At 36.3% G+C, this 15934-nt stretch overlaps 1 protein-coding gene across 11 annotated transcripts in view; it reads left to right on the forward strand.

Annotated features, from left to right (window-relative positions):
* LOC111061806 (transient receptor potential-gamma protein) overlaps positions 1–15934 on the forward strand; it is a 228530-nt gene that overhangs the window by 192365 nt on the left and 20231 nt on the right. For all 11 annotated transcript variants that reach the window (XM_039423190.1, XM_039423193.1, XM_039423191.1 and 8 more), the window contains 6 exons: positions 1590–1791; positions 7263–7433; positions 11005–11239; positions 12096–12254; positions 13918–14057; positions 15229–15338. In XM_039423190.1, the coding sequence (XP_039279124.1) occupies positions 1590–1791; positions 7263–7433; positions 11005–11239; positions 12096–12254; positions 13918–14057; positions 15229–15338 (1017 nt within the window). The remainder of the gene's footprint in view (positions 1–1589; positions 1792–7262; positions 7434–11004; positions 11240–12095; positions 12255–13917; positions 14058–15228; positions 15339–15934) is intronic.

Consider the following 15934-nt stretch of genomic DNA (forward strand, 5'->3'; position numbering starts at 1 on the left):
AATTTAATTAATCAAAACTGCTAGCTACATTATCCGATATGTTCCCGAGGATAACAGCCCTGACGAATGGTGTATTACGCTAACGCGGCAGTCATTAAGAAACTTGAGAATTATAGCGTAAATGAGGTGACGTCCAAAATGAAGTTCTCAACAAAGTTGTAAGCTTACCAAATAGTTTCCATAATGGTGAGTGAGAGGAAGAGATTGATGTTTCAAGGTGTGAGAAAGAGAATAACGATAACATTTTCGATTACTGGAAAACCTGTGAACAGGGATGAGATAGCAGTAATGTAATGAATAATATGGAATACTTGATCTTGTCTACCAGTCTATCAGCATTATCCAATATCAAATCATCCCATCTTGAATCAAAAACAAGAGGTTTACATCCTCATCATTACCTATGGCTTCTTCAGTATTTTCAGTTTCAAGCTTGAATTTTTCACTGCAGTCCATGGAAAACGAAATCGAGATTTGTTAGATTGGGCAAAAAATACACCCTAAAGCTGCGTTTACACCAAAGTTAATAACAAAATGTTAATAACCTAATCCTTATAGATTCTATTAAATTGAGCATATCTTATCATACACATGATGAACATATGTGTTTGTGAAGTTCCATTCAATCTAATAGAATCTATAAGGATTGTGTTATCAACATTTTGTTTATAACTTTGGTGTAAACCCAGCTTTATTGTAATAATTAAATTAAAGTTGAGAATTGTTGTGGAAGCTCAATTTCCAATATTTATTATCCAACTGATAAAAGTATTTTTTCATATGCTCATATCACCAAATCTCCAATATTATCATGTGAGACTAGGATGTGTCGCATCCTTTGCCACTTTCTCTATCCTCTAGTCTGTCTAAGTCTCGAACTTCTCAATCCAGTATGCCCTACAAACATTTACTTCATCAGCACTCAAGTATATATTCATTTGTATACTCCGGATCTTCTAACATAATTATCTTCCACTAGTACTTGTTAGTTAAGTGAGTTTAGGAATTTAGGGTAGAAGCTATGTCGACTAGAGTAGGAGAATAATGTATTTTTTGAAGATGAGATTGAAAGACAAGCGATAACCCCGCGAAATGTTGAACATAGCTTGAATGAAGGATAATTACGGATGGTGGCAGAATTTAAAATAAACTAGAGCCCGACTTGGAAATGTATAATTTACCTGCTATTTTTATTGCTGAGTGTGCGGCCACAGAGAGATCTGCAATCCCATTGATTTATATATCTAAATCTAGATCACATATCTAAGGGCCATATGCTAATACTATGTTGAACGCTAAACGGCGTTAAATTGTAGATATGGTTGCATTTATCATAATGTGTTCCAAACAGGGTTTAAACGATCAGCTGACATTTCTCCGTTTGAATCGAGAATCTGCAAACGGGCCTTAGATATAGAAACTTCAAGGATCGCAGATCACTCTATGTATGGCCGCACCCTAAAATTCACATCAGTTTTTGTCCCCTCCAGTAAATTTGTTCTATAATGTAATGATCTCTAATGTATAATGTATAATCATGAATCTATAATGTATAATCATGTTTTTTGGGTTTGATTGCGTGTTGACAGATGCGGTTGCGATGACTGTGTGACGTCACGACAGGAGGACTCCTTGCGTCACAGCCGGTCGCGCATCAATGCCTACCGCGCCCTGGCCAGCCCCAGCCTCATCGCACTCTCCTCCAAGGACCCCATCCTCACCGCCTTCGAACTCTCCTGGGAGCTCAGGCGACTCTCCTTCATGGAGCACGAGTTCAAAATCGAATACCAGGTGAGAGCGAAAATGTTGATTTTACCAGATAGGAACCTGGAAATCAATTTTAGACCGGGATCAGCGCAATGCTGAGTGAGTTTGAAGCGAGGTATTTGGACTTCGAATGGATATTCTATCTCCTCTCCAATGATACAATACAAGAATGCGTAAAATCTAATACGGAGAAAAAATATTCTTCACATGGCCTTAAACGAAAATCTAAATTAGACTGTAGTGTTGTCAAAAATAGTTGGAAAAATAGAATAATTCAAAGTTAAATGCTGTGATTTCTTTGGATGTTTTTTTTTTAATACAGTAATTATTCATCTATTAGCATTTCATCAAATACAATTTCTCATAAATTTCCATCTCATTTCCCTATGATTTCTCTTACTTGATCCTGATTTTTTGAACTTGAGGCAGTACTTAGTAACTAGTGATTTGCAACACAGTAAAGAGTTACACAACTCCAATAATTCACTGTAGCCTACATTGACACAGACAAGGTTTGTAACTGTGACAGTAGAAAAGAAATTCACTAAATATTTTCATCAAAGTGTTCGTGAGATACTAAATCATTTTTGTAATTGAGAAAATCGCTCTAAAACTACGAATCATTCACAGTAGAATCCATTGTCATTTCTAAGAACTCACTCCATCATTATATCTGCCCTTGGTCGATAATACACTGCAGAGTAATATCAAAAGTCTCCAAGGGTCGCAAAATCTTTTTCCAAAGTCCGTAAGCTACAAAAACATGCTTTTAATTGGACAGAACCTTCTCCTCCACTTCCTCTTCTTGCACCGCCTCCTCTTTGCACTTCCGGATCAGTGTTGTGCTAGTCAGTGACCCGTGGGAGCCGAGAGCTGACAACATGTGCTGCAAAAAGCATTTCTGGCCAACGCCAAGTGTTGCCAACTCCACCACACCGATAATAATTCCTTTGAGAAAATCTTCTTTTATCCGAGCTGCGATCTTCACCCGACACAATCCTCAATATTGAAAGTTCATCGCTTTTAAATTGTGACATTTTCAATATCACAAAGATCGATATTGTCACTTCTATTGAACACAATGAAAATCTTCAGATGAGATTAAATTTTATTTTGGTTGGGAAGCGTAGAGTTGGTATTCGCTCTGCACGAGTACACATATACTCCATTCCAAAAGAAAAAAAGGTGATGGTTTCTTGATCCATTCCGAGCTGCAATGTATTAACACACTTTTTTCTATGTATTTCTCACAACATGCAGTCAAATATTTAAGTAAATAATCAAAACTTTTACTTACTGACTGTAGTCATTTTGACTGTTGAGAATGATCGCGAGACGGTCGAAAGTACTACAGTTAGTAAGTAAAAGATTTTGATTATTTACTTAAATATTTGACTGCATGTCGTGTGAAATAGATAGAAAAAAGTGTGTCAAAAAAACTTCTTATCATAGAAAATATGTAGCAAGGTACCTAGAATGTATTCTAGGTAGATTGAAATGTAGTGTGAATACTACTTGAATCACATGTTGAATTACTTTATTATCCACTCTTCAATACGACATTATCAAGTCACTGATCCCAGAATATTATATATATCAAGAGTGCAATATGTACTAATTTTTTATCAAAAGTTGAAACTTAAAATCAAATACCAATAAACTAGTTGAAAGAATTGAAATTTCTGGATGTGATGCATTAATATGACTGTGAGAAATAATTTTCAAAATACTGACTGAAATCAATCTGTATGGAATTGTAATCAGTGATGGAAATGTGATTAGAATCAGTACTCAAAAGTGACAGAGTCTCATATACAATAGTGTTATTGAAGAGATAGATGGTATAAAATCTGAAAAAAACACAATCATGAATAATATTGAACGCAATGATCAGTAATGTACGTGTTCTACTCTATGGGTCCTCTGTTATCTAACAGTCTCCTTTGCATACTGAGTACCTCATAATTTTTATATAGATGCTCATTTTGAACATAGAGTTGGAATTGTGACCATCATACGATTAGTGCTTTCTCAGATGAGTATGAACTGTATATGAATTAGAATTGTATCGATCGGACAGACAGGATAATTGAATCATCATTGCTCATGAAACTCAGCAAAGAGAATATTTTTCAATCATCAAATTGCATTTTCCCAATAAATCCTTGTTGGTGAGAAAGCTATTTCGGTTTGTGGCCCGATAATCATCTAGCTTTTCCAAGAGCTGAGGACATCATTTTTGCTGAAACGTGTTGAGAGAACAACAATGTGGTGAAGTATGGGAAACGGCACATTACAGCTAAGAGATTGTAGTCCATATTTACAGGCTGTTGTTGTACATCAGTCGGATTTGATACTCGAGATAGGAGACATGCCGCTCTGAATACAAATACGGACCAGAGCCATAGCCAGCCAGGCTTCTTCCGATTCAGCTCTGAATTATACAGCTGCTTAAACGAACCTAAGTCCTACCTCGGGGAATGTAATCTCCCGCTTGTTCTAGAAAAGGCATTTCGCGGCTCCCTATTCTTCCTTCCTCTTTTCCTTTTTCTATTCCTACTCCATGTTGCCCCCTTCCTCTTTGTCTCTGGGATTTCAAATAAGAAGAGCCACTCCTCAATTCGACAAGACATTATCGACAGACACGTTGCTATATAGCAGCATTCCCCGAAAAGAATCTCACAATTTGTCTTTCCGAGAATGTGAGGGATTTGTGGGTGGAAATGGGCCGTTACCACTTCAGGGGGTGTATAAAATAACCTTTGTAATAATTAGAAGCTTAGTAGTATTGTAAAGATTTGAATAAATTCCCTTCTTTAAGTTATTATGTTAAAGACCTTTAAATATGCTATATTCACAATTGATTGTTGAAAATAACTTACAAATATTCATGCTCTCAAGAAATATTGATCTGGAACTTCTAGAGAGCGATAATTATTAGATAAATGATAATGGTATAAAGCCGTGTCCACACTGGACAAATGTTCGGCAAACATGTTTGCTGAGGAGCTCAGGGACAAACATTTAAAAAAGTTTGGACAATCATTGTTTGTCAAACAAAAATTACTGTTTTTTTAACATTTTCAGTGTTGACGTTGACAGCTTAAACAACTGTAAAACATAAAACCTGTTCTCTTCACGAGTCTCTCTTGAGGCGTCCGCACTGGCCACGGACAAACATTGTTTGTCAAACATAATAAAATTTGCCCAAACTATTTCAACGAACACGTTTGTCGAACATTTGTTCAGTTTGGACACCGCTTAACTCTCACTCATACATTTGTCTATACTACAGATTTTATTTCCCTAATGAAGGTATGTTATCTCAATTGAAGGGGATGGAGAAAAATGTTTCAATGGGATTCTCATTCGATATTAAGACTATTTTCTTCCATTTGTGCCCTTCAGCACCAATATTACTGTATCGACCAATTGACTGTCGTTACTGCTTAAAACTCCAATAATCTTTAGTTGGAGACGTTTCTATTATCTAATATTGATCTGAATAGGTATTAAGGATGTGCTACACTCTATTACCTGATGGTGTGTCCTGGTTGAGATCCAAAGAAAATAATTATGAGGGAGAATATTCCTGTCTGAAATGGTGTTGCGGTCATACCTGGATGGGCAGCACTGCCAGGCATTGAGCCGGTTTGCAAGGATGTACTGCATGGCAGTACTACAGATACTACCTAGTATAGGAATCTGATCTTAGATTGTGTGAATTCTGATGTTTTCGCTCAAAGAACATTATCGAAAAACGTCTTGATTGTTTGAAACTTGAGGAATAGCATATGAACTATTCCTCCAGCTGGCACTTCGCCATCGAGAAAAACGTAAATTTTAAATCTTGTCCTCATGTGTAACGCTATGCAAATATTGTGGATGCTTAATAAACTCTATCAATCTCTTTTCTATCTTTGAGATACTAAACTCAATTCTACGTAAACTACTCTAATATTCACTTGTTATCAGAGAATGTTTAATGTTACTGTTCCGTTGTGATTACAATATGTTATTTTTTGTACTCTCCCATATTCAGAGGCAATCGATTGTAATAATTCACATTGGAGTGAGTTGAATGGAGTTTGTTAATCAATCTGAGGCACTAAGTCACCCATAATTGAACGAGGTGATAGGTTAGCAGCCAGTGAACGAATGGACGTTATCTATGCTCTAAAATTCCTTTTCCATTTCCTTCTGTCAACAAAACAGAAGTCGACGAACAGGAACGAATTGCAATAGGAGGTGGAGAGAGGGAGAAGGTGATGAAGGACGAAGGTGAGGAGGAAGAGGAGGAAAAAAGGAGGAGGAGGACGTGAAAAGGAAGAGGTAAAAGTAATGGGCTTTGCAATGAAGGTTGAGTCTCCCGAGGGGGTGGCTGCAGATATAACTGTTACATCAACAGAAAAGGAAAAGAATAAGAGAGAGACTGAGGGAGAATATTGTAGAAATAGGGATGGGGAGAGAGGTCTTTCCAGGGAATAAGGGAGGTCAAATTTGAGTCAATTATTCACGATTACTCGGACCAGATCCAGATCCAGTCTCCCAGATCGTTTGACGGATTAACAGTCAAAACAATGAACTTCCATTTCGAAATTGCGCATTTCTTTTTCATGAAGTCGCTTTTGAATTATTATTCGTTCGGAGAATGATTGATTTGTCTTCTATCGTTGCGCGAATTGTTGTTTTGTAATGAAAGAGTCGATTGTTTTCGAGGGAATTGATGAAACTTTGGATTATTATCATTACTTCTCTTTTCAACAACTGCGTGCCGTATAATTGAATTCCTCTTCTCTTGCTGCATTACAACACTCACTACTCCAATTTCAAATTTAGCTATTCGAATAATCAATTAATGAAAAGCAGCTTTTGTGTATTCAAAGGATGCATCTTCTAATAATGTAATTTCATTGAAATCATTCTGAGAAATTCCTTTTCAATAATAGATACTGAATAAATACGTACCTGATGATTAAATTTCCCTCCCCAGCTATACTATCAAGCTGGCTTTGTTAGTTGAGGAAATTTGATGGGGCCATCAGCAACTAATCAAAAATATCCTATCCGAATAGATGGGCAAGTGGAATTCGCACTATAACCTTGGCGGTGGCCTATTGTTATTGAATTTAAAGTTTTCCATTACTAAGAATGTATTGGTAGTCCCTTCCCTTCTACTAACCACTTTTTCAAGCCATCCTTATGGAAAGGTAGTTTTCCAAAGCAGCAGGCACAGCTATACATAAATCAGTTTCCCCGTTGTAGATCGCAAAACCATGTCTCACAAACTACAATCTGGTGACAGTAATATTGATTTTCAATATCCTTCCTACCAGAACAACTGTGAGCGGAGTAACTTGAACAAGTGAAATAAGTTATACTGTTTTAAAGTGTGTTTATATTGTTGTTGAGTAACTTTCTAAAGAATTTTAGATTGTTTTTAAAGAGTTTTTGATTGTTTTACATGTTTTTTCACATTGCTTTCTGTATTTTAGGAGCTACGCAAGCAGTGTCAGGACTTCGCGACCGCCTTATTAGACCACACACGAAGTTCCTACGAGCTGGAGGTGCTGCTCAATCATGACCCCACTGGTCCCGCCTTCGAGCACGGCGAACGCATGCATTTAAATCGGCTCAAATTGGCTATCAAACTCAGACAGAAAAAGGTAAACACCAATTGAACATTAAAAAATGATATTAGAGTGTCACCCTGTTGAAGTGAGCCACACTTAACAAATTTTTGACAACCATGTTTGTTAAAGAACACATTTTAAAACGTTTTGAAAAACAACGGTTTGTCTAAACACGTGTTAAGACTTGCTAAAACTGTTTTAACAAACATGTTTGTCAAGCATTGGCTAAGGCTGTAAGTTAATAAGATTACCCTGGGGTGAAGCGTGTAATGATTCTAGAGTTGGCGCGAGCTCACTCAGTAAACATCAGTTAGTTGATTCCAACTGTTATTTAACTGTTTTAATCTTTTTCAACTAGAATTAATATTTCTTAATGCTCGCTTCACTTTATCATGTGAGTACAGTAGGTGCCGGTTGCACAGAAGACGGTTAAACTTTAACCGTGATTAATTCCACGAGAACCAAAAACGTCTTTTCAAAAACGCCTTCTCTGATTGGTTCTCGTAAACTTAATCACGGTTAAAATTCAACCGGCTTTAATGTGGCCGGGCCTAGGAGTGTAATCTCGAATATGAAAATTTTGAGATGAATAATCAAGACTAATAATATCGCCAGTAGTTATTTAGAGCTAAACTTGGAGAAATATCCTATCCTCAAAATTATTTTGTCATTTTGCATCACCTTCCTAGTATTTTGGATCATTTAGAGGTGTAGGTATATGGTGTAGGGTCCAGGGGGGGGAAGCAAGACAAGGATTTAGAAATTGATAGAAGTGACCAACCTAAAAAACGTTTGAGAGCCAGAGAGTTGGCTGTTCAAACATCTTCCATGATGCACAAATTGCATCACATAGGAGCATTCATTGATAATCTTCAATAAATCACATCTTTAGATTATGGGAGATCAGTAAATTTTGGCATGAAGAACTAGGTTTTCAAAAATAAGGACTCCAGTTGTCCTTCACCACCTTTGGCAATGAATTATACAAAACCGTACTTACTTCAAACTAAAGAAACGGAAACTCTCTCTCTATCTATCTATCTATCAGGCTATCTATCTATCTATCTATCAGGCTATCTCTCCCACTCTCTCATTCTATCTATCTCCCTCTGTCTTTCTCTCTCCCAATGTGAATTTAAATACATAAATATCAACCATTTTTCTTTTGCTCTCTGGCCGTGTCAAAAGTAATATCTCACAGACCTCAGCGAAAATGCCGGATCTAGCCAAAGACATTCAAATCAAGTTGACACAGATGCCGCTTGATGTCGAGGAGAGTGATCTGCCTCATTAATTCGCTGAACATGCCGGAGTCGTGTAGAATGAGCTGTCATGTGCCGAGATGCTCACTGCTCAGTGTTCACTGCTCAGCAGTCAGCACCCTCATGTAGCCACGCTAGTTGAATCGAGATATTAGCATTTCTTGTTCTGCTGAGAGTTCAGTGCCATTAGGATAGCAGTTTCCTAGTCCGTAATGTTACTGAGGACTGAGCAAGTGAGCATTGGGCATTGATGTTGCCACAGATAGGTGGAGGATTGCATTACTTCTCTACTCCATTACCTGTGTTATTACTTGAGTAACCAATGTTACTAAAACTCTGTTTTAGTATACCATGTTTCTTCCAAACTGCAGAATGTACTTGAGGAATGGAACATCTTAATTCATAATAATGTGTGATAACACTCGTTAGACCAAGTTTTATTTGAGTTATTGTGTGGTAACCTTTCTGAGCTTCCGTGTTAATACAGAGAGTTGCTCTCAAAAAGTGACTTTGTTCTTGAAAATGATTCTCAATCTAGTTCCCATAATTATTCCTAACTTGTTTTTTTTTTTTTTGAATTCATAGACATAGGGGAGACAGGCTGTGCGTTTTTTATCTAATCTAAGTTGTCTCCTGAAGGAGGTCTAATTCATGTTTCCCTCAATTTTTGCTTCTTCTACTTATCAACTCTCACCCTCTCTCCATTCCACGATTCTCGAGCTCGAGACTCTAACACACTCTGACATGCATTTAGATTATTTGAATGGGTATGAAATCAATATTCCAATAATGAAATTATTCTATTCCGTCATCAACTTTCAACATTTCAGTATGATTCTTGAAATTGATCGTAAGAGTTTTTCAGTAACTAGGATTCTTGTGTGGGACTCCTCTTAACCCATGGTTTCCTTACAAATTAAAAAAATAGTACCGGTACAATTTTTATGGAGAATAGCTCCAGTAATCAATCATTCATGACTTGGACCAATATCAAGAAACTGATTAATGGAAATATCTAAAACAATCCGTTGTTTAATGTGGAGTTCGTTGTTGTCATTCTCAGTGAACATTAAACGGAATGGATTTTATAGTAGTGTTTCAAGAAGGGATTATAAAAGATAAATATACAGTACTTTATATTCAGACTATTCTTCAAAGAAATATTTTCAGAAATGGGAGGGGTATCTTGCTATCCTTTCCAAGTATACTCAATCGTTTGAATATTTTAGCATCCAATTGTTGAATTCAGACTTTGGGCAACCAAACTTGTTTATTCCATTGTGGAAAATGAACTAGTTACAAAGACGGTGTGGCATTTTGAATGATTACTGGCAGGCGGGCGTCAAGCCAGCACCTCATACCCACAAGAGTTCGTTCCTATTTGGCGAAAATTGACGCAGTAATGGAATTTCCCGCCTATTTCGCGTTCTGATACGACATGGAGGTTATAGCCGCGGAATGTGAGAGGCGCCACTACTCGGCTCGTCATTCTCCTGAAATATGACATCCCATCAACGGCTCGATCCGATATTATCAGAGAACTATGTCCTGAAGATTGCTGCAGCTGCGTATTCTCTCAATTTCATCGAGTCGTGGTACTCCGCGATATAGTTTTCGGTCCATGTTTGGGTCCAAACTGGTATATATATATGTAGTTAGAAATTCGATACTTCTATATAATCACTTTTGAACAACTAAATTACGACATAGCAGTCAGCAACGCTATAGCGCTCCACAAATGTGGGTAGAAGCTAATAGCTTTTATTTATAAATACCTGACTACTATGTCGTAATTTAGTTGTTCAAAAGTGATTATTAACAAGCAGTTCGTAATGGAAACAAACATTGATGAGTAGGCTACTTCTATATAGTTCAAACTCATGCAACATAATATAGTTTACATCTTGTTCATGAACAAATTTGAACGTGTTATCTTCTTTAAAAGAACCCAGAATCACCTGGTTAAGAATTTGAGAACATGATTTGCAGTGTCCACCCCGGAACTTTCTAGAGCGGCTGTCAACAATGTTAAAATTGTCAGAATGATTGCCAACATTCGGTAACGGATATGCACCAGAAGAATAAGATCTTCTTCAGAGGATAGATGATTTCATTGATTGATTGTGATTGTTTGCATCAAAGTAAGACTTACATGAAGATTTACATGGTTCAATTAATGGAATTCATCAATGTGAAACTTACAACATGTAAATTTACATGGTCGATTAATGGAATGGAACCCCCGAATTCAGCTTAGTCTATAGCTTCGAAAACTGACTCAGTTATGTATTGTAAACTATTTCAATTTCATTTTGATAATTTTTGTTTGTTTTTGATTGCAGTTTGTAGCGCATCCGAACGTTCAGCAACTACTGGCTTCCATTTGGTACGAAGGTCTTCCAGGATTTAGAAGAAAAAACATGGCACTCCAGGCTCTGGAGATTGTTCGAATCGGTGTGATGTTCCCTCTGCTCTCAATCATGTACATAATTGCTCCACACTCCTCCGCCGGAAAAACGCTCAGGAAACCCTTTATCAAATTCATTTGTCATTCGGCGTCCTATTTTACATTTCTTTGTAAGTATTGCATTCAATTTTAATAATGAATTCTGAATTCAATATAATTGAAACTTCATAATTAAATTTCATAACAAAATTCGAATTCATAATTCAATTTCAATTTCCATTCAAGTGAACGGTCTCTAGACTCTAGGGCTGTATTCATGAACGTTCATGGAAGTTTTGGAATTATACCAAACACGTTTAGAAACATTTTTTATAAATGAGGTACTTGAAAGGTGCTTTAATCCACACATAGACCTCACAGATGAATTTTCTATCAAGTTGCATTATTTGTTCCATATTACTCTTTGATTCTGCTCCATGATTTATTCCAAAGAAATAATAGTGGTGATTGGAATTTCTGTTTGGAGAAATTAGAATTTGAGAGAATTCTTGGACCAAGTTGCCACGCAAGATTAATGTTAAACTGGATTGCGCTATGCTGAAAAGTGTGTAGGCTTACAATGAGCTGATTCAAAATAGTTAACTCCGATTGGTGCAGCCTAGCTGTCTACTTAATCGAGTTTTCCTTCTTAAGCATGAGATATTGTGTAGCGATTGAGATTCTTTTAATGCATTTGATAATAAAAATTTGGCCAGTGATCATCATGGAGATGATCTATGGCTTTATCGCTAACGTATGTTTACTTACGCTTTAACGATTACCTATCGTATGTTCAACAAGTGTTTTGAGTGGAGCTCAAACTCATGAGAAACTTACGAATAAAAGCCAATTTTTGTGAATCTAGCACATTCCATCTAGTCAGTATTATCATCTAACTGCTATTTTGGGTTCATTTTTCAATTTTGATGATAAACAAAGACAATGAAATAGAAACACTATTGATCTCTTTTCAATTGGATTTTCCAGTTTTACTCATTCTGGCCTCGCAGAGGATAGAATCGCTATTAGGTGATTGGTTCCTGGATTCTGAAGGCCAGCCATTATTTTCGTCATCGGACGACACAACTACGAAAAGAGGTTCACCGCCATCTTTAGTCGAGTGCCTAATACTCTGCTGGGTCGGAGGTAAGTCATCTGCAGAAAAAATTGAAATAGAAATTCATTAAATGTCTTATGCAATTCCAGCATTTGAGTCACTGCATTTACTTTTCCACTGCCAAGGAAATAAACGTTGGGTATTGTCTATTGTCTGTCTACTGAGTATATTGTCTAGCTTATTCTCTCAGACAACTAGTCTATTGTCCCTGTTCTGTATGAGTTTGTAACAGATCTTGATTTTATGTTTCGGGAAAGAGCTCTAAAATAAAAAAAACTAATGAAGATTATTTAAAATCCATCCTTATAACGATTCTGTATAGAATGTTTCGTTACAGTATACTTACTTACTTATTCTGGCGCTACAGCCCTATGTGGGCTTTGGCCTCCTCCACAATCCGCCTCCAAGCTTCTCTATCTCCTGCCTTTTCTTTCCATCCTCTCACTCCAATTACTCTCAAGTCTCTTTCCACATCCTGCATCCATCGTGCCCTAGGTCTCCCTCTTCTTCTCACAGCCTCCAACTTCTCATAGAGCATCGTTCTTGGCATTCTCTTCTCCGGCATTCTTTCCACGTGTCCAAGCCAATCTATCCTTCTCGCCTTGACAAAACGGAGAATATTTTTACCTTGCAGGATTTTTTCAGCATTCTTTCTGATTCTCCACGCACCATTCTCCTGCACTGGACCATATATTCTCCTAACCAGCTTCCTCTCAAAGACCATCAGTGCTTTAGCATCTTCTTGTAGTACTATCCATTCTTCGCTACCATATGTGACAACCGGCCTTATGAGAGTCCTGTACATTTTCATTTTAGTGTTCCTGGTTAGTAATTTGGACTTTAGTAATTTGTTATTAGCAAAATATGCTCGATTGCCCAGCATTATCCTGCGCTTGATTTCCGAGCATATTCTGTTAATGCTATTGAACTCAGTGCCCAGGTACGTGAAGGTTTCAACTTTTTCGAATACTCTTTCTCCAATTTTGACAGTTTCTTGCTCTCTCACTCCTCTAGGGCTCATTTCCAGGTACTTAGTCTTTCCTTCATTTATTTCCAGACCTGCTACCTTGGCCTCATCTCTAATCTGCAAGAATGCTTCTTCCAGCGAACACATGCTTCTCGATATTATGCTAAAACTTGTGTCATTCTGTTCGTGATGTTGCCTCTCTTGTCAATGCATTTCATTGCTTTCTGGAGGAATATGTTGAAGAGCAAAGCTGATAGTACATCTCCTTGTCTTACGCCGTCATTGATACTGAATTCCCTACTCACTCTTCCTTCACTCAACACCATACCTTTTGTGTCATTCATGGTCAATTACACCAGACTTATTAGTTTTCTTGGAAACCCGTACATCTCTAGAGCATTCAGCACCTCATTTCCCCTCACCCTATCAAAGGCCTGCTTGAAATCGATGAATAGCATATGCAAGTTGGTATTGTGCTCATAGAACTTTTCCATTATTTGTCTGAGGGTAAATATTTGGTCTGTTTTGCCCCTGCCAGGTCGAAATATTTCGTTACAGTACGGTATATAATTCAATATTTAGATTGATGTCTACAGAATAATTATTTGATTACCGTACTTATTGAGATGGTTTTCTCCATTTTGATGCTCTCCACAATCCCGTCTATATGGAATTGTGATTCCTTTCAATTCCAATAAATAATGTTTCATATTTTGCTATTCCAGGATTAATATGGAGTGAAGTAAAACAGCTTTGGGATGTTGGCCTAGAAGAATATGCCGCTGATATGTGGAATGTGATAGATTTTATAACTAATTCTTTATATGTTGCAACTGTATCATTGAGAGTGGTCACTTATTATCAGGTAAGCAAACTCAATTTATCATTTAATTACTTGTCTTTATCTATCGATGAACTGTTATCAGTCGAGTCAAAAATAAAATTATCAAACAATATAACGCTCAATTTTTTCATAAATATGGATTTTAATTTAAAACATGAATAAAGCTTCCTTCTTATAGACTACAATACAAAGTTGAGAACAATATGTGATGTTGAAGATAATTTTTTCTGCATAGTTTAATTTTAACACAGTAATTAAAAAGAAACGACTTGAGCTCATGGACATGTACTATATACATTGTACACAGTACATCTGTATACTGTATTTATAGTATTTACTAATTATTACATCCACATCTTTAGTAGATACGTACAACTGTGATAATGTTAAATGTGTTAGATGCAACTTTTGTTGTTATTCGAGTACTGAAACCCTTGTTATCAGCCACGCTACAGAAACAAAAGTTGCAAGACGAATAACAGAAAGCTTAAAACGAGATTCATCACAATGCAAGATAAATCTGATAATCAATTCATCAATATAAAGAAATAACTAATTACTGTATAACAAAATATGTTAAGGGTTTGATTATTCTTTGTAAATAATGATAGTCTGATAGGAGGAAAGTGGTTTGATAGTATTTTTCATCTTTTAATTAGCTTTAGAAATCGAAGGAATCAATTTGTTGATATAGCTAGTGAGGTCCACGTTATAATGGAAGTTTTTGATTAGCAATGGTATCGCTATCCTTGTCTCTAATTTACCAAAGCGGATAGCGCTATTTCTTTCTCGCTTTGCTCTGTTGCCAGATCGTCTTTTAACAATGTATAATTAATAATTAATTAACAAAATATTTCATCTTAATTATGAAAATTTATTATGAAATTATTGAAACATATGATTGTTTGCTTCATAAAATAATATAATTGATTATTTTAAACGAGAATGAACAGTTAATATTACATCAATAAACCTGTATCAGCTACCGTCTATAGAAGGCATTGACAAGACATAGGTTTGGCAACATTGTTCTCCTATCTTTCTCCACTGCCATTATAACTTAGACCTCACTATAGTAAGCTACATCAGGGACTTGCATTCTAGGATTCCTCATTGAATAATTTTCTAAAATGATTGTATGTTTTTGATTTCTGATTAATGATGAATGATTGATTTCTCATGTTTTTGACAGGTTCAAGGAGCACAAGATGCCACTCAGGCGGAAATACCTCGAGAAGAGTGGGATACGTGGGACCCAATGCTCATTTCTGAAGGTCTATTTTCGGCTGCCAATATTTTTAGGTATGAATGACCATAATAATAGCTAGAATAATGCACGATATAATTGCCCAGTTGATGTAAAAGTTTACAGTAGGCGTATTCAAAACTGCTAATTTTTATACTTTCTCATTGTTTTTTCATTCACATTATCAAACTTGCCTCTACTGGAGGATTTGAATATGCCTCGCATACTATTGGCCGGGGGAGATCAGGAGATATCACGATTTTTGTGAACATAGAAAGAAAGTGAGAAATATATTATGATATTTCTGTTATTCAACAAGAATAAGCGAAGATTATGTAATTACAGAATACTAGAAAAATAGTTGCCACCCCTGAGAAAAACTGAGCGGGATCGATCTTATTGCAATGAAAAAAACTATAAAACTGAGTCAGTGTAAATTATTCCAAATCAATGTTTTCATAAGAGAAACAAAGATTCTTTACAAGTAACAGAGAATCCTGATGTTGATTGGAATACTTCATTCATAATTAGTCTCCTTTATTTTGTCAATTTTTTGTGTCATACTACAAGTATGAAGGTATTGTGAGTAGTCACTATTTTATCTCGAGATTTTATAATAGAGAATCTTGAGAAATACAGGTCCACATGTTAC

The sequence above is a fragment of the Nilaparvata lugens genome, chromosome 3 (assembly GCF_014356525.2).
Source record: "Nilaparvata lugens isolate BPH chromosome 3, ASM1435652v1, whole genome shotgun sequence".
NCBI lineage: Eukaryota > Metazoa > Arthropoda > Insecta > Hemiptera > Delphacidae > Nilaparvata > Nilaparvata lugens.